General features: G+C 37.3%; 1 protein-coding gene across 2 annotated transcripts in view; it reads right to left on the minus strand.

Moving 5' to 3' along the window:
- Positions 1-1,264: 1,264 nt before the first annotated feature.
- Positions 1,265-19,881, minus strand: part of LOC145662401 (methyl farnesoate epoxidase-like) — a 93,672-nt gene continuing 75,055 nt past the window's right edge. For both annotated transcript variants that reach the window (XM_081727940.1, XM_081727941.1), the window contains exons 6-9: positions 18,753-18,933; positions 13,355-13,472; positions 8,449-8,590; positions 1,265-2,731 (exon numbers count right to left, since the gene is read on the minus strand). In XM_081727940.1, the coding sequence (XP_081584066.1) occupies positions 2,550-2,731; positions 8,449-8,590; positions 13,355-13,472; positions 18,753-18,933 (623 nt within the window). In that variant the 3' untranslated portion in view covers positions 1,265-2,549. The remainder of the gene's footprint in view (positions 2,732-8,448; positions 8,591-13,354; positions 13,473-18,752; positions 18,934-19,881) is intronic.

Raw genomic sequence — 19,881 nt, forward strand, 5'->3', positions numbered from 1 at the left:
ATAACATTTGGAAGATGGACAATATGATTAACTAGATAATAGCTCAAAACTGTGCTTAACTCTCAACTTATAATCTTCGTTTAACTATAATTAGTGTTATTTAAAGATAATAATTGATAAGAGATACATCGAGCTGAACAGAATAGCATGCTTAAAGGTAAATTCGCATTGTAAGTTTCGAGGAAAATAAATTTTTATGGCATTGAAAACTAGTGGTGGGCACAAAAACCGGTTTTTCAGTTTTCGGTTTTAGGAAAACCGAAACCGTTTTCTTTGAAAATTTTCAAAAAACGGTCTTCACCGAAACCGATTTCGGTTTTTTTCAAAAACCGGTTCGGTTTTTCACCGAAATCGGTTATCGGTATTCTTCAAAACCGGTTCAGGTTTTTTAAAATTTGTTTTGTTTCAGACCAGAATAATGTTTCGTTGTTCTCCGGATAACGATTCCGTTTATACAGAAACAGTTTTATGTGTTTTGCAAAAGTTTTCGCCGAAACCAGTTTCGGTGAAAAACCGAACCAGTTTTTGGATAAAATCAAACCGGTTTTAGAGAAAACCGAAATGTTGGTTTTCGGATTTTCTAGAAACCAGTTTCCGGTTTTATAAAAACCGGTTTTTCCCATCGCTATTGAAAACTGTCATTCATTGCCAATAATAATAATAATAATAATAATAATAATAATAATAATAATAATAATAATAATAATAATAATAATAATAATAATAATAATAATAATAATAATTGATAGTTCTCGTTCGGCTGGAAGATTATTTTTTTTATTGTTATATATGTAAAACATTACACTGTTGCACATACTGTTTTTTTACCTTCACGGTGACACACACACACATTCCCAACAGTAACACACAAACAGACACACACATACTCCTCACAGACACACACTTATTACTTCTAAATTTTGAGAAGGCTTCCAAAGAGCAGAATTACTACAAATGCGTATTTCTAACTGGAAGATGTGCGTAATGATTTTTAGAAAACCTATTTATAGATGCAAGAAAGCATTTGAAGTATGTTTCACTTTGTAAACATTTAATTAGGATGCATTTTGGTGTTTATATTATATAGTTATATCTCACAAGCGTACTTGATAAGCTTGTTCAGATCAATTCTCAATTTCAGATATGATATATAATTTGATTTATTCATTTACAATTATATTTTATCTTCGCTGTAGCATTGTTGCTAATTTGCTTATTCTATACTTATAATGTGAGGTAAAAAATAGGAAGGAAATTGTGTGTAAAAGATACAACATACAGTCATGTTTATTTATTTATTTATTTGGATTGTCAAAGAAACTTGTAGTTGGGATAGCCAGCGGAACAAATATGAGTACTTCGTACCATGTAGATAGATTACATTACGTTCGTTTCGATCGGAACAGTTTAATTTTGAAGGTTTTTGTTCTAGTGTCTTCTCGGTTTAAACTTCGTCCTGGTTTTCAATCCTCAATCTTTTCACTCTCTTTTTGTGTGTTCTATTCTCAATACAGTATTCTAAAATATTACTCTCGGTATTAAATACTTTAACAATAATACCTCCATAGGTAATCTTAATTCATAGATCGCTTAAATATTTCTAAGCAAACCATGCCACTGTAAACCCTATACAGTTTATATAGCTATAATCTTGGGATCTTTTATGCGTACTACTTTCCTAACCATCATTATTGATACACCCAACTGGAATGATATAAAGATAACTCTTTGTTGGTTAGGTACTTTCTGAATATGAAAGGAGTCCAGTACCAAGCACTTGAACAGTAGATCTAAGTTTGTCCTTAATTTCCCTTGGTAGACTTATCCTTAAACAGTCTCTCTGTGTAGGGCTTTCTCAAATGTAAATCTTATGCTTTGAGTCCAGGCTTATACACCGTAACGCAGGACCAAATGTAAGAATGAAGACTGCGCAAAAACGAGTGCGCGTTAGACTTATCCTTAGAGCAAAGATGCAAATAAGCAACAACATTTTACTAGCCCAAGGAAAGAACTACTAGCCCACATCCCACAATAGAAATATGATTTATTCGGTATGATATTAAATACTCGCCCGCACCTATGAACCACTCGCCGTGGGCGAGTGGTTATTTGCATCCCTGCCTTAGAGTCTCTCTCTGTGTACAGCTTTCCCAAGTGTAAAATTTTGGTCATGATTTATACGTGTCTCAATTTAAAGGAATTTTAAGACTAGTCTTATATTACGTATTATTATCAACTGTGAAACACATTTGCAATCGAGGAATTAACAAATTTGCTACGTGAACGTTGTTCTGTATTTGCAACACTTTTGTGGATATAGTTCTGAAATTAAAATTTAAAAAATGTTAGCTTACACATTCTCCAACCATAGCATTACATTACAGCGATAACGTGAGAAAATAACAAAATACAACGTATTCATACAATTCTATGTTACAGTATACACAGTTTGTGTATTGAGTATCCTTTTTTTTCTTGAGTAAATGTTCTCTGCTAGGATTCAGCACCATTATCTGAAACTTTCTTCTGTGAAGAAATAAAACGTTCGTTTAACTTCGTTCAGAAATTAAAGCGTTGAATGGTTTCGTACTGAGTGTCACTCCATCTACTGGGTCTTCTGATGGTGGAACGGCTCCCGGTGGAACAGAGAAAGTGAAATTTTGCAACAAAGTTGAGAAAAATATAAACAGACTGTTACGAGCCAATGTCTCTCCCATGCAACGCCTTCGATCTGAAACAAGCATAATTATAAAACAATAAATTACTAAAATTAACAGTATGTGTTTTCAAACAAATCATTATTATTTATATTATTACTATTATTATTGATGTAAAATGAGCGTTTTCCAGCGAGGTACTAGATGAAACAATGTGTCGCGAGGTTTAGGAAACATAATTTGTCTTGAATGTTCAGGCGTTTGTTGCTTTCAAGATTTTAATTTTAAATATAAAATAATTCCGAGCTAATGTTGCCCTATTTCTCATCTCGTCTCAGTTTTCAAGAAAAGCTTTTCTCTTTTTGTCTCGTCTTGTAAATTTGGGCACGAACTTGGCCTGTTTTTTTCTTGGTTTCATCTTAAACTTATTTGAATCATTCTGCGTCACGACAGTCCCACGAAGGGTGTGAAATAACAACTAACCAACCCGGAAGTTCAATACCGCGTTCACAAAAGCTCTCCAATTGTTTTTATCCTTAGCCAACTACGGGGCCGTAACTTGTGGGGGGCAGAGGGGGCAACTGCTCCTCCAGGGAAGCTCCCAGCCGTTCGAGGGGAGCCCACTTTAAGACAAAATTTTCTTACTTCATATACGATACGAACATGAAATTATAAATGAAGCATCAAACAGGTTCACTACATTATATAAACAAATCAGCGCACAAAAAGTTAAAAAAAAAAGAGTCGTGGGCCCACTTCAGTAAAAAATGTCTATTATTTGGGGCCCTAGAAATAATATTTATTCTTATGGCTTTGAGATTTGTCAATATTGTTCTCATAATTAAATTGTCATGTATGGAACGGGCCCAGGGATGTAAGTAACGGTCCCGCAGACCTTGCCGTGCGGCAGGGCTCACAGGCTCCGGGGACCCAAAAAGAGTAAGAGAAAGATGGAAAGAAGGACCCAACAATAAGTAAAACAACTTTTTCTAGGGAGCCAAATACGCATATTAACGCTCCCCCTCCCCCAGAGAAAAATCTAAGTTACCGTGCTGGCCAACTGGATCCAGTTTATGCTTTATATTCCTATTTCTGTGAGATCCATCTTAATATTGTCTTTCCATCTGTGCCTAGGCCTTCCTAATGGTTGTTTTTCAATTGATTTCCAGTAAAAATTTTCAAAGTGTTCCTACTTTCTTCCATTCTGGCTACATGACCTGTCCACCTGAGGCTCGTGTCCAATTTAAAAAGACATTCTTTTTGACTGGGTGACAATGCTTCTATCCACACAGCTGTTCTTGCCATGGCTGCAGTGCTAAATCGGAGCTGTATGGTAGATTTTGAATCTTGTAGAAGCCACAATCTTTCACTGTAGCCTTGGCAACAATAGCCGTGTGGACTGGAGCATTGGCACGCAGTATCCGAGCTCAACGCACAACGACTGATTGAAATGACTGACACATCTAGATAGTTATACTGCTGCTGCTACTACTACTACTACTACAGGCTGTGGTGGAGAGTGAATCTCCTCCAAGAGAGAGTCTTTCACTGCAACCTTGGCATCATCAACCGTGTAGAATGGAGCATTGGCATGCAGTGTGCGAGCTCAACGCACAGCGATTGATTCAAATAACTGCCTTCAATGAACTGATGCTAATAGAGAGTAGAAACTGTACACAATTTGACCATAGATGCAGTGACGTAACTAAGGAAGTGCAAACGGGATTTGCACCCCAGACGTCTGGTTTGAGAGGGGTACAAACTGGGGAAATATTTGGTCTAGGAATTAATTCGTGCGGTTGGTACGCACACATTGAAGCTGTAGTACAAACACAAAATACATAAATACCTTAAGAAAAATATTGTCCATCGCTAGCCACCACTTTCGCCCATCTGTCAGGCAATGTACGGATTCCGTGGCGAAAGAAGTCCTCATCCTTGGAAGCGATCCAGTCAGAGACCCATGTTTCGATATCTTCTGAAGAAGTAAACCGCTGTCCAATCAAATCGTTGTTCATGCAATCGAACAAGTAGTAGTCCGAAGGAGCAACGTCTGGTGAATACGGCGGGTGGGGTAAAACTTCCCATCCGACATTTTCTAAATAGGTTTTGACCGGTTTTGCGACATGTGGGCGAGCGTTATCATGTTGAACAATAAGTTTATCATGTCTGTTCTCCCATTCTGGTCGTGTTCTGGCCAGAGCTTGCTTCAAACGCATTAATTGTCGTCGATAACGTTCTCCATTCATAGTTTCACCCGGTTGCAGCAGCTCATAGTACACCACACCTTTCATATCCCACCATATGCACAGCATAACCTTTGCATAGTGAATATCTCGTTTTGGTTGTGATGGACCTGGTTCACCTGGTTTCACCCAGGCCTTTTTTCGTTTAGAGTTCTCGTAATGGATCCACTTCTCATCACCCGTAATAATTCGATGCAGAAACCCCTTTCTGCTCTGTCGTTGAAGCAGCAATTCGCAAATGGTTTTTCGTCTTTCAACGTCTCTGTCTTTCAATTCATGTGGAACCCAATGTGACATCTTTTGAATCATTCCCATGGCTTTCAAGCGTTTGGAGACTGTTGTTTGATCAACGCCTAATGCTGCTGCAAGTTGTTCCTGCGTTTGACACGAATCCTGCTCGAGCAATGCTGTCAATTCTTCGTCTTGAAATTTTTTTGGCTGTCCAGCTCGTTCTTGGTCTGCGAAGCCGAAATCACCACTTCTAAACCGTGCAAACCACTTCTGACACGTTCGCTCAGCTAGAGCATGGTCACCATACACTTCCACCAAAATACGATGACTTTCAGTCGCACTTTTCTGCATGTTAAAGTAATGCAGCAGGACACCCCGCAAAAACACTTTATCAGGCACAAATTGCGCCATGTTCACTTAACTACAAACTGGTGTTGTTGACGCTTTAATCCACTGCCCTATACTACGAACGATACGCGATGACAGGGGTTTGCAACACATGTGTGGATACACGGAACTGTGGGACGCTCCGTTCGTTGCGCCATCTCTTGTCCACCCGCACGAATTAATTCCTAGACCAAATATTTATTTTTACTGTAAGGCAAGGAAAGGAGTTTTTTTTTTGTTTTTTTTTTATATAGCAAACTAAGGATCATAAAAGTTTACCTCAGAAACTAAACAGGACAACAACGACTCACCAACCTTAGAATCATATCTATAGAGCATAAGCTAGCTTCAAAGCTATCTTTTGAGGATATTGTAAAAACATTTGCAGCCAAAAGAATCCACAAAGCTAAATTTTAATTCCAGCTTTTTATGTTTTCATTTAACTTACATCGATTTAAGATATTTACAAAATGCCCGAGTACAATACTCGAGACAACTAGACTGTTTGTCATAATTAAATATTCTATTCTAAAGAAACAGACTGTTAATTCATTCTACACATATGTATATTCCGATATAATTCCAGAAACATTGTGATTTGCAGTTCTTATGATAAGACTATAAGAATATGTCAAACATGCTATTCTCAGATGATATGGCAATCAAACAATAATTAGTTTGGTGTTTTATCTTGTGCTAATAATTGAATTATGTACTGCAATTTTGAAATCATGCTTTACCACTTGAAGGAAAATGGAATAGGAGAATTACTGTCTGATATCAAATTAGGTGTAGTCGGGGAGCGTTTTGGTTTGGTGGATCTGTGAGGAAGGGGGCGCTAAGGCGAGTTCTTGCCCCGGTTGACAACTAGCCCAGTTGCGTCGCTGAAAAGTGAAAATACGAGTAAAGAGATTTGGTGCCATACGAACAAAGAAAGACCAAAAATGGTTCCTTGAATTAATTCATACGTTTCTTGTGACAAAATTACATTTTCATATATGTTTACATGTTGTAATATATTACGTCATCTTGTGCTCAGTAAATAGACTAGCAGGGCCGATCTTAGGCGTTTTGGGCCCCAAGAAAACTTTATGTGAGACGCCCTAATGGTTGTTAGCACGATATTTTTTTTTTAAAAAAACTAATTTTATTTAATTTAATCTTTACAAAACTTACGGTTGTTGTGACGCTATCGGCAATTTCAAATTTCAAGAGTATAAAGAAGACATGGGTCCCTCAAAGGTCCTTACGAACGGCACTGTAGAAAAATATCTTGCTGTCAGTTCGGTTATTCTACAGAGCTATGCAAAAAAAAACATTGTGTCAAATTTGTAATATTCGAAATTTAGGTTAGTGGGTTCTTGGAGTTTAGCGTCACTTTTACAATACTGAGGCTCTATGAGATGTGGATCTAGAGATGTGGTGGAATTCGAACCATCGCAAGCCATTCAAGTTTCAACACCTTCCTACTGGGAATCGACTCTGTGCATTGCTAGCCATTAAACAAATGGGGAGACCATTCATAATTTTCTGCAACTGTAATGTTTAAGTAAACAGAAACCTTCACTTGACCCCAAAAAAATCCAGTTTACATTAATAAACATACGCAAAATAATAAAGATAGAAAAAAAGCAAAATCAGCGATTTCACAATACAGCGACGGCATATAACAACCATACATAAACAATAACAGGGTTTTTAACTGTGACGCAAAATACAGCGATGATTTTCGGCAGTTTATCACGCTTTTGTATCAACGCTGTGTTCTGCATTCCTGTTTCTCAGCTCTGCTACGTGGTAATATCAGACCTGAAAAATTTTTCTTGTCTTAGGTGCTAGTTATGAATACAAGGTGGTACAATAATGGAAAACCCAATTTGATATATAGGTCTAAGGATTTTGGCCATAAATTATAGTTTCTGGTGTAGAAAGTACACAATTTCAAGAAAGTAAGTAACCAAGTTCAATAAGTTTGCAATTGCATATCCAATCTCCTAACTATGAAAATATTTACAATAGCTTCAGCGATAATCATTTCACAAATTCCACCTGTTTTACTTAAGTTATTATTACGTAAGATAAAATGTAACTTGTGCGAAAAATACGTTTAAATATCGTAAGAGCTGTAACCTCCAATTCTTCGCCACAAACTCGTATCTGACTGTAAATAAAAGCGAGTATAAAGCAAAAAGCACTTACGCAAATGTTAAAAGGAGGTTCGAGAGAATATAGAAAATAGTCATGCGATTTGGGTGAGTAGGCTGTCATCCGGTGTTCGTGTGATCAAACCCTGCTAGATTACTTTTTATTTTTCCGTTTGGAACTAGCTTAACCCGAAGAGTGGAAACGTTTCTCTGAATACCTCTTTTGCAACTTTTTTGCCATCAAATTCTATTAGGAAAGAATTTTATGGTAATCAGCACTATCATTCTGGTTCTGAGAAGCCTATCAGAATATATTTGTAATTGAAAATACGAGTTCGTAGCATCTACTCATTTATTGCTATGCTCTCAAGTCTGGGGTTCTTTTGGTTCCGTAATTGGTTTGTTTAATCAAACAGTCTTCTAGTCCGTAATTCAAACAAAAAGCCATGAATCACCTTTCTTCTATTTTTGTATTTCCTGTGGCGCTTCTTTGGAATGTTTGTCTTTCTGGGTTTTACAGACAATGTGAATACGGGAATTCGTTGAACAGAGCATGATTGATTGATTGATTACTACTTAGCAGATTTTCATATCTTATCAAATATTATATTTTAACACTCTTCTCAAAAAAGATTTTTTTGTTATTAAACAAAATTAAAGTACACATGCATTATTAGCAATTTCCTATGTTTCTGGATTAAGGGTTTTATTTTTCAAAATTTTTTTGAATATTACTAGAAAGTATTGAAATACAAAGAAAAACAAATTATAAGGCCCACTTACATGCTCCAAAAGGGACGAAAAATTCGTCTTGAATTAGTTTCATGTCCTCGTCTAAGAAGCGCTCTGGTCTGAAATTTTCTGGATCTTTCCAGTGCTCCTTATCCATTAAAGCACTGTACAAGCTTACCAAAACCATTGTGTTCTGAAAAAAAAAAACAAAAAAAAAAAACATAACAATCAGCTTGAAATATACAGTAGTCTATATAGGTTAAAAGAATGGTGGTAGATACACAACTTAATACACAATAATTTTTAGTCGGGGCTCGATGTAGGCTATAATTTCTTTACACTACATCCTGGTTTAATCTCTTGGGGTGGCATTCGTGGCAAGCAGAGGGGCAAAGACTTTTTTGGGTTTGGAATACCGAAGACAATAGTTACTTGCCCTATAACACTATACAACACGTCTGGGAGCAGTAGGAGCAGAGGGCGGGCAATGGCAAGGGAAAAGTGTCCGCCCCCTGCTCCCCCTCTAGCATCGCCACTGAACTGCCAAAACCGAAGAATAAGTCAATTTTAAGAAAATATTACAGCAGTTACTGGGAATATCTATGAACAGAACTTACTCTCACTAGCAAATTCCTCTTTTTCGATTTGTCAGAGACAAATATGTTATGCTATATTAAAGGAGTATTAATGACATATTGATTTTTTAAATGTGAACACATTTGTTAAAGCTGTTACAAATAAAGTTATACTTGAAATCAAAAGTCATTCCTGTCCATAAGTGTGAGCGCATTTGTTAAAGCTGTTACAAATAAAGTTATACTTGGAATCAAAAGTCATTCCTGTCCATAAGTGTGAGCGCATTTGTTAAAGCTGTTACAAATAAAGTTATACTTGAAATCAAAAGTCATTCCTGTCCAGTAGCGGTGCCAAATTTCTGCAAGGAAGAAGTTACATCGGCAGTGACGGAGAAATCGGCTTTGCCATCCCCACCCACCAGCTTTGGAGTCTTCACTGAGTTTCAAAGTTGAAGGCATTCTTTAAGTTCCGATATGAGGCATAAATATTATGAATTTATCTTTACATAATCATACATCCAGTAAACCTAACGTACTACATAATTATTGAACTTAATTTTGAATACTTTACTCAGCACAAAGAATTCAAGTTATTCAAAAAAAAAAAAAAAAAAAAAATGATGTCAACACTGGCTGAACTTATTTCTTTCATTTGAATTTATTGGTCAATTCTGTAAAAGTCTTAGGTTTACATACTCATTAACATACATGTTTGTTAACATTGTAATCTGAAACAAATACCACAAACTAAGATATGGTGAAAAGTGTAAAGTAGGGGCGGTATAATATTTTGATGATGCATTGAAATTTAAGAATAAGTTCTAAATAAGACTCTTCTTCCCTGAGAAATTACCTAAAACTCTTAAGGATACGTTTTGCTTTCAATCCGTTGAACTGTGTGACCTCTATACATACGGCTTGGTAGACAACCAGAAACCGCTTTCCCAGATTCTGAGACGACGAAACGATAAACCTATCTCTAGTTTTGTTTTTCTTACCCAAGTTTCCCGGATATACTTAATAGCTGCCGGATTGATAAGATTCCTCGTGAAATAGGGCGTTCAGAAAGAGATCTAGAGCAGAGACGGATGACACGCTAGTTAAAAAGAAAATCATGGAAAAATATGAAGATAAATAGTTATGAAAGGAAGAAGGCTGTACATACAACCCCGCTAGAATGGATCATGAAGTTGTTGACTCGTGACTTTCCAAATCCGTGACTCGAAGTGATTCAGTCTGACCCAAAGGTTTCCACAACTCATGAGGTCGGAACTCATGAGTTCGGAACTCACGCTCACTCGACCTCATCCTCACGAAGGGAGCGTGAGAATTACAAATCATGTTGTGAGTGTGAGTTCGAGTGAGCATGATATCGAAAGGATGTTGTGACCGTGAGGTCGAGTAGGCGTGATGTCGAGATGGTGTAATGAGCGTGATGTCGAACAGATTTGAGCTCGAGGTTCAAATGATGTCGTGAGTGTGTATTTGAGTGAAATTAGTCCCAAAAGTGGGTACCTTTGGTCTGACCCGATTTAGATCGGACTGACCCAGGCGACCCAGAAATAACCAAAATATCAGTTCTGCAGCATGTATCTGGGTCTTCGGGAATTGGAAAGAGAGATCCGAATGACCTGGACAAGAGTCCTAACCGAAGTGTCGCGGTGATCCGTTCTATTACTGCTCACATTATGCTTAACAATAGAATTTTAATTGTTCTCGGGCAATCAGCTAGGTAATTCTACGTCGTCCTATATAATAAAGACATTTTTCGGTTTGGTCTCTCATATTTTACCCTGAAGACGAGAACAATGTTGTTGATTCTCGGAACGTTGAATGATGTAGAATTCACCTGGGTGATTGTCCGAGAACTATATTCATCACGAGACCAGGAAAGCTTTATCCTTATTATCATCATAGGTATTTTGCCATCATTGGCTGGCAATGTGGCGCAAACAGATGCTTCCATGCACCACGGTTCTCAGCGTAACCTCTTCGTCTTCATTTTCTGTTTTCAAGATATACCAGTTCAAGTAATATTTTTCTCTTTCAGTTCAATCGCGTATATTTAATTATCTCCAATATTATTGTTTACTCATCTAAATATAATTAATCTTTCTCCATATGGTCGAGTGGGTAGGATGAGCCTCTTTGATGGATGGGGTTGGGGTCCAATGTCCGTGAGCAAGAATCGAACGGATTACAGTATTCTGATTCCACTTTGAACTATAGATCTTATTTATATGTATATAGTTTCAGGGCCGTGTCGTGGGGGGAGGGGGCGAGCGGGGCGACGGTCCCGGGCGCCGAAGTAAGGGGGCGAAAAATTCGGGAGAAAAAGGGAAAAAGATAGGAAAAATTGCTTGGAATATATATATGGGGCGCCGTCGTATACTCTCGCCCCGGGCGCTGATTTTCCATGGCACGGTCCTGTATAGCCTTGCTGCTACCAGAAAATGGACGTAGATACAACTTAATTTTCATTCAATCAACTTAACAAATTATTTTACTTCTCTGTATAAAAGTAAAATGACTTCCATGACACGACGCTAAAACTTTCGATATTATATTTTTTGAAAATATATATCTTCCATTTTATATAAACACAGTGTTTACTTGATAGAGCTCCTTCGTGGCTAAGCGGTTATCGTATGCGCCTTTGGCTTGGGAGACCCGGGTTCGACTCCCAGCAGGAGCTCATGTGGTTCGGATTCCACGTTAATCAGTAGGTCCCGTCTCATATAGCCTCGCTGCTGAAAGGGACGTTAAACTGAAAATAAATTCAACTCATGTTTACTTGTATCTTAAATTTCAACTTCCTTGCCGTCAATTGGATGGAGAGCTTTTAAGTCCGTGTTGCGCTGCTATCATAGTTAAATTAGTAGAGAGAGTTCGTAACTCCAAATGTCATAGTGTACATCGCCCCCAAGGTTCAGGCCACACCTCTCTATGGCGATGTGACGATGTGTTACTATATGTAATGATTTAATGAACAAGTTATGGTTGCAATATACTGAATACTTATTGAGTTTTATGCCTCACTAGCAGAAGTGCCCGGCTTCGCACGGAAAGAATAATTATTATGTACATTATTTGAAACTAAGGACTGAGTAGAATAAATAAGGATGTACAACGCCTTCGACGCTGCCCCCTTCCATTCCCGGGCCAGCTGGCATGCACGTTCTTGACTAAACTTGGAATTAAATGTCATTAGGACTGTCACCAATCAGCTTAGAAACCCCGAAGGCAGTGAATTCGACAATAATTTCGATCGTTTTCGATTTTCTTGTCATCCTCTCAAGACGTGCTGGATATCTTATTCCCACAGTATTTTTTTTCGGATCGTAAGGCCACTTGTTTAAAAAAAAAAAAAAAAAAAAAAACAAGTTATCATACTGACTGTCATCTTCCTAATTTTTCTTGAATAAATTTGAAGTTTCTTCTTCCTCTTTGAATCCGCCACAGGATACACATCAAATCTTCTAAACTGCTCTGCGATCTCTTCCACACTTTGGTATGTTCGATAGCATTTACTCGAGAGAATGTTAAGCCAACGATGTGAATTTATATATCGGACAAACATACATTTTTATGGGAGCATATAAGATTTCTGTCTTAATGCACGAATCAAACTGACACATCCAAACTGGGATTTATGACTTGGGGATGTGATCGTCATTTGGGGATATACTGTAGAGAAATGCACTGTAAATTCGAACAAAAGATTTTTTTCTTCTTTTAAAATTGGGATGAATCATTTCCTTGACAACTGCAACTCTAAGCAACAGCAACTCCTGATTGGAAAAGTTCAAAGAAAACACCAAACAAACAATAAATATTTCAAAGATTAAAAAAAAAAATTCTCATGGAACAGAAAAACATAACCATGTACAGTACAATGTCGTGCCGAATGGCACGAGTTTACTTAGACTCTCCAATATATTATAAGTAGAGTTTTAACTATTTCATTGGCATATTATTACACTATAGTAACTCAGGAGGGTACAGTTGTTTCTTTTGACGCTCCTGATACAGAAATTAGGATAGTAGCTCTGTAGAATAGTCCTTTCTTTCTTTAGAAGACTAAACAAACGTAAATGTATTATTGTCTTCAAACAAGAACCTATATTGGCTTTACACACACACACACACATACACACACACACACACACACGCACGCACGCACACACACTTGTTACAAGTGACATTTTGGGAAGGAAACAATTAATCTGGCTTCAATGTTTAAAAGTAAATTGCATATTTGTATTTTAAATATGAAAAAAATGCTAATATGATACGTAATTCCTCTCTCCTGTAGCTCTTGGAGGAGAGGGACGAAATACCGTGTTTCAATAGAAGAATGAAAACCCAGATATTCTCGTTACCTTTGGTATCCGGTGTCCTAGAAACTCTGAATCTCTCATTGCACAGTGAGCCACAGCGATTGGGACAATATTTGCTTTTCTTTGTACCTCCATAATTATTGCTTCTATGTAGGGCAAACTGAAAAAAAATGAAGTGATCATTTATTATTATCGTTGTATTTAACAGGTTTCTGGAACTCGTTTGACACACTTCATGTGACATTTTATAATCTGACAACTACACTGGAACCTCCCTTGACGGACATCGCTCAATAGCGCACACATCCATAATACGGACATTTTTTTCTGTATCCTAACAAAAAATATATAGGCCTATGTATTATTATGGGAAAGAATCGTACTCTTATGGACACTTTCAAATACAAAGAAGACTGTTTCCTTTTAGCCCCCGACAATGTAGTTAACTCTTCATAACGAATATGTATCATTTTCAGCTCATATGTATGTAGCACAGATATACTGTATATTTTTGAATCCAAGACGGGCCTCCTTAAAAAGAAAAAAACAAAAACAAAATTTGACAGAACTACAAAAGTACACTCAAAATCAAATCAGATACATACTTCCTTTGGTGTTCTTGACTGCAAGGGCCCACTGAATTTGCGAACGTTCATCGCTGAAGCAGAGGCAAGGAAGAAGGTACAATTAGAGATTAATGGAAGGCCGTGATTCTCTTTACTCATACTTTATCGATGAATAGAAGTGTTCTGCCGTCTTATGTAATTATAGAGTATCCAGTCCTAATCCTAGAAAAATTAAGTCACTGCGTAGATGTACAACAGGTCATGTTCCTTTTATGTCAACAAGTTCCGTCTGTTTATAAACTCTGTATGCGTGGAGTCGAATAGAATTATGAACGCATAATATAATATAATACACAAAATGGTTAATGTCGTAGAACTACGTGTAGTTTCCTAATTTTCTACTGTACTTTCAAAAGAAATATATTAGGCGAAGTCAGCAGGTGCCAGATATTTTTCTAGTCCCGGGCCTCCAGATGCGTTAATCCGGCCCTGGAGAGATTTCATTGTGTGTGTCAATCCATAAAGAGTAACAAATAAGAAACTTGGAAATCTATATGATATGGTATAATTTTGCTTAATTCAGGAAGAACTTCGAATGAATTCCAAGTATGATGTACACAATCCAATCGTTATTTATAAGGCAATGGTAAAGGTAAGGCAGACAAACATAAAGCAAAATGAAGTAAAGCACTGGTTAGCTGATGTGGTTGAATAGTCCAAGCCTAAGGCATTTGGATAGCGATTTTAAGGTCTGTTTGTTGCATGTTCGAGCCTCACTCATTGTGTTAATCTTATAGAGGGTGTTTCAAAGCAACATCGACAACGTTTGGAGGGTGATGCCTGACACCAAGATAAGACGAAAAGTATAAACCAATGTGGGTGTACAAATGCTTCCTTTCGGAGTTATAGGCTACCGAAAACATATAAAAAAAAAAAAAAAAATGAACTTTAAAGGTCCATAGCTCCAATACTGCGAGACTTACCGCAGTTGGGTCAAGACTTGATTTAGGAACTAGTATTGTATGTGCCCTATTCAGATATCCATGTGTCAGAATCTGCGCTACTTTCGCGACAATTTTTATAGAGATAGTTGGTGAGTATTTCAAATTATATGCCCGTAGCCAAACTGCCTCCTGAGAGATCATTCGGTGGTCATTTCCCAGCAATATCGGTAAGTCTGCTGGTAGGGCAAAGTCAGATCGAAGCTGAGCATGATGAGGACAATTCACAAGCAGATATTGAATATTTTGTCTAGCTCTTCTCTATTTGTTTTTCAATAGAATTGCGATTTGTTTAACATTCTTAGGAGCATTAACCCATTATAGCTCATTGCCCATGTTTGTTGGCGGATGTTATTTATGTCCTACATTAGACACGAAATTATTGAAAGAAATATTTTTACACCACACAGCTAGGACCTGGTCATATTCATCGTAATGTGTGCTTTCGTGGCGAGTTTCATTTGCTTGCTTTATATATATATATATATATATATATATATATATATATATATATATATATATATATATATATATATATATATATATATATATATGGCCGGATTTAGGGGGTGCAAAGGTGCACGTGCACCCCCCCTTCGTTGTAAATATACACTACCTAAAGTAAGAAGATAGCAGTGAGTATTGTAAAATCAATAGTTTCAGTCAATTGTTTGAAGGTTAAAGGAAAAGGATTCATCAAGAGCAGATACTTAGCATTTCCAGGGCAATTCCTCATTCACACCACAGATACTTTAAAAAACTCAGTATTTAAAAAAAAAAACTCAAATTTAATTCAAAGGTACTGGCTGTTATTTGGTGCACTCCCCTCAAAAAATCCTGAGTCCGGCCATATATATATATATATAAAGCAAGGCTATCAGGGGATGTTATCTGAACTTTCTTATCACGTGTGGAGGGGAAATGCAGCCCTTACTTTGGTGTTAAGTGTTACCAACCAAAGTGGCTCTGTTTTACACAATTAAGAAAACCACCATTATAGATGCACCGAAAAAGCCTTGACACGTGAGTAATGACAACGCCACTGCGACTTGTCAAAAGACCTTGTCTTGCTGGCTCCTGTATAGCATGTGTCGAAGTCAAAGAGCAACGAACAATTGACAATTGCAAAAGGTAAATTAATATAATGTTAAACCTTGAATTTCTATTGTACTTGTTTCACATGACTTTTTAATTGTAATAGAATGAGTCTTGTGTTTTATATAAACAGAAAATACAGTATTTCGTATTAATAGTAAGTTTGTAGCACTTATTTTCCATTGCTCACCTTTGTTAACAATGGGCACAAATGGCTAGGGGAAAATTCCTTCGAGATGTTCATTCATTATGGGGGCGAAATTCATGTGTTGTATAGCTTCTGTTAAAAGTAAACATATTCAGGAATATAATTAATTAAAAACGAGAATAAATAATCTTTAATAAATAGTACAGGGTGTTCCAAAATGATTTTTTTCAAATTTGGTCGCGTATAGGTCAGAAATGGGTAAAAAGGTGTGGTTTGCGGCATAATGTTCACACACGGCATAATGTTTGATCTATACCAACACTTTCAATAAATCTCTCTTTTCTTTCTTTCTTTCTTTTTTTCTTTCTTTTTTGTTTTTCGTTTGCAGGTTACATTGACGAAAAGGGCTACTTGCTGGGGGGTGGGACAGTATGTGGAATGGTGGATAGAGACCAGATCTGCCACCAAGGTTCAGCAGAACTTCCGGACGCGTTACAGATGCACCCACCCCCCTAAGAAAAGTCCAACCATTTGGCAGTGGTACACGAGGCCCAAGGAAACCGGAAGTATCATGAAGAGGACGGGTTCTGGATGTCTGAGCACAAGTGAAGCAGATGTGTAACAGGTGTAACAGGCGTTTCCCGGAGCCCAACCAAATTAGTCCCTCAAGCATCTCGACAATTGCAGCTACCACCAACCAGTACATAGGGTGCTACACAAGCGACTGAAGAAGTATGCCTGCAAGTTGCAGCTCCTCCATGTGCTTCAATCTGATGACAGGCCAAAGTGCAAAGCATTTACAGTTGAGATTCTGAATCACATCGACGAGGACTCAGATTTTCTGACAACGGTGATATTCTCGGACAAAGTGTGCTTTCATGTGTCCTAGATGGTAAACTGACACAATGTGCGGATATGGGGCTTGAAGAACCCCCACGTAAGCCGGAAAATTGTGCGCAACAGTCCAAAAGTAAACGTGTAGCGTCGATTACCGCGATTGTTTATCTGGAAATGTTGGAACAGTTTGCATTTGCATAGATCCAACATTTGCAACCTGACATCCTGCTCCAGCAGGACGGTACCTCTCCTACCTGGGTCGCGATAATTAGGAGGGCTTTGGACGACCCGTTTCCAGGTCGCTGGATTGGTCGAGGAAGACCCATTGCCTGGCCCCCAAGGTCTTTGGACATTACTGCAGTATTGGAGTTTTGTGAAGGATGTCGTCTGTAAGACTCAGTGCAGGATCTGCAGGAACTGCGAGCTCAAATCGGAGCAGCATTTGGAAACATTAAGTTCTTGTAGTCAGTTATGTGTGAACTTCAATTGTTGACCATCTGATCCAGTGTTTCGAACATTTCCACATGGAAACGTAGAAAATAGAACTTGACATCTCTATTTTGTTTTTCATTTTATATTATATGTATACATTACATAATTAAGATAATTATATAAATAAATATTTCCCCTTTTTAAAGTAATATTTATGTCAAATAAAATATTTACTATAAGATTTATTATAACTACACAAACTAAAGGTAAGTTGTTTGCCTTAATGTTCTTATTTCATAATATTGATTTTGACATTATGTTTAAAATTTCCTTTATTCAATATAATTGACATTATGCTTTCTTCTTTTGAATATTTTATGTATCTGATTCAATGTAAATATATTCGATATAACACCAGTCCACTGTTCATTACCAATATTTGTAGCAGGTAAAAATCCGCACATAATTTGATTTTGGTTTTGTTGGCAGTTAAACGCCTACTCATTAGTGTTTATTGTCAACATTTCTGGGCATCACATCATTGTGTCACGGATGAAGCAATTTCAATAACAAGAATTTTGGAAACCTAAAAATGGATCAAAAGATTGCGATCTTGGCCAATAATTAGTCTTTGGGTCAGGGGCCACAAAATTTTTGAACGGACGCTAAATCGAGTTTTCGTAATTTTCTACGGAATAAGCACATCATACTGAGTTAACTGATAGCTTGGATTTGGCTACACCATATGTAGTTCTCAAGATATAAGGCCTAGAAGAAAATTTTTGATTGAAATATATTGGACCTTTTGATTCGAAAACATAATTTTGTTGTGTATTTAGCCTCCGTGAAACATATTAACTTATTACAGCAGTATCTTTAACCTCCTCCGACCCCGTGTCGCCAATAGACGACATGTGAATTATACATGATGTATACACTAAGTACCCATGTTGCCTATAGGAGACATGCACTCAGCGGACAAATGACTAAAGACATAAGAAAGAATAACTAAAAATTGGGTAACAGGGTAGCTATACAACGGAAGGTAACTGTAATATTAGAACATAACATTTCTACCCAAAAAAATTGCTGGGACTGAGGAGGTTAAAAAATGTTTCTGAACACTAAAAATAAACACACAAAGTTTGATATTTGCACCTTTGAGGTTAGAAAAGTCACTTTATCAAAATTTAATTTACATTTGATCATTCAAATTTAATAACAAACTGCAATGATGTTATATTATTTCTTCTAATACAGTAAGGAGTCAAATGTTATTAAATTTTTTAAAAAATATTTTTGGTAATTCAGCACTATGTATTTATTTTCTTTGTGTTTAGTAATTAAATAAGCTTGCTTACTTCTTTCTGTCCTCCAGCTTAGGAAACCGATGACGACCGACTACTTTGTCCAGCTGAGCCTGTGCCTTTCGCTGAATATCAGGATGCAAGATCATGTACAGAAACGCGAAGGACAATGTGTTGCTTGTAGTTTCCGATCCAGCCATGAATAAGTCCATGATTGTAGCCAGTAGTTGGCGCTCTACAATAATAGGTTTTATGTACGAGTATTAACATCAGTATAATTAAGAGATAAATGAAATAAGTAGTACAACTAGGAATGCCCAAAAGACAATTTTCGGAGGCTATATGAGACATGAATCTACTGATTAACATGGAATCCCAACCACATGAGCTCCCGCCGGGAATCGAGCCCGGGTCTCCCACGCCAAAGATGCGTACGCTAACCGCTTTGCCACGAAGGAGCTCAGACAATATTCGAGATGAGGTACAGTACGAGAGCAGATAGAATTCATCTATTAGAAAGAAATACATTTTAGAAAACGAGAAATCATTTTCGCGATATTTTTTATAAGACGAGACAGCTTCAACTCGTGTTTCGTAGGAAGCCCTAATACAGGAAATTTAGATCTACATACACAGTATGTCGGAAAAGTAACGGAACTTTTTTCTTTGACAGATAGCCACAAGCGCCATCTATCGAAGCAACATATAATCGGAAAGCTGCATATCTGCTCGACAAAACGAGACCACAATCATGAAAACCGATTCACAGAGTGTTAAGTACAAGAAATGTGAATGTATCTGGTGTCACCTCATCATAGAAATACGATGGAGCAAAGAGCCAATTTGTTTCAAGCTTGGTAAAACATTTACACAAACATTGGAAATGATGAAACAAGTGCATGGTGATGAGTGCTTATCTCGTATACGTGTGTTCGACTTGTATACGCGATTACGGGACGGTCGGGGGTCCTTGAGAGACATCCCAAAGCCAGGTAGACCGATAAACAAAAATCGCGATGAGTTGGTGGAGCACGCGTGAAATGATCGCCCACGATGAAAATTCGACTGTGAGATGGATGGCGGAGGAATTAAATACGACTAAAGACATGATTCACGAAATTTTGACCAAGGATTTAAAGGAACGGAAAGTCTGTACTCGATTTGTTCCACCAGTTTGTGATTT

Source organism: Thermobia domestica, chromosome 10, assembly GCF_964235325.1.
Source record: "Thermobia domestica chromosome 10, izTheDome1.hap1.1, whole genome shotgun sequence".
Taxonomy (NCBI): domain Eukaryota; kingdom Metazoa; phylum Arthropoda; class Insecta; order Zygentoma; family Lepismatidae; genus Thermobia; species Thermobia domestica.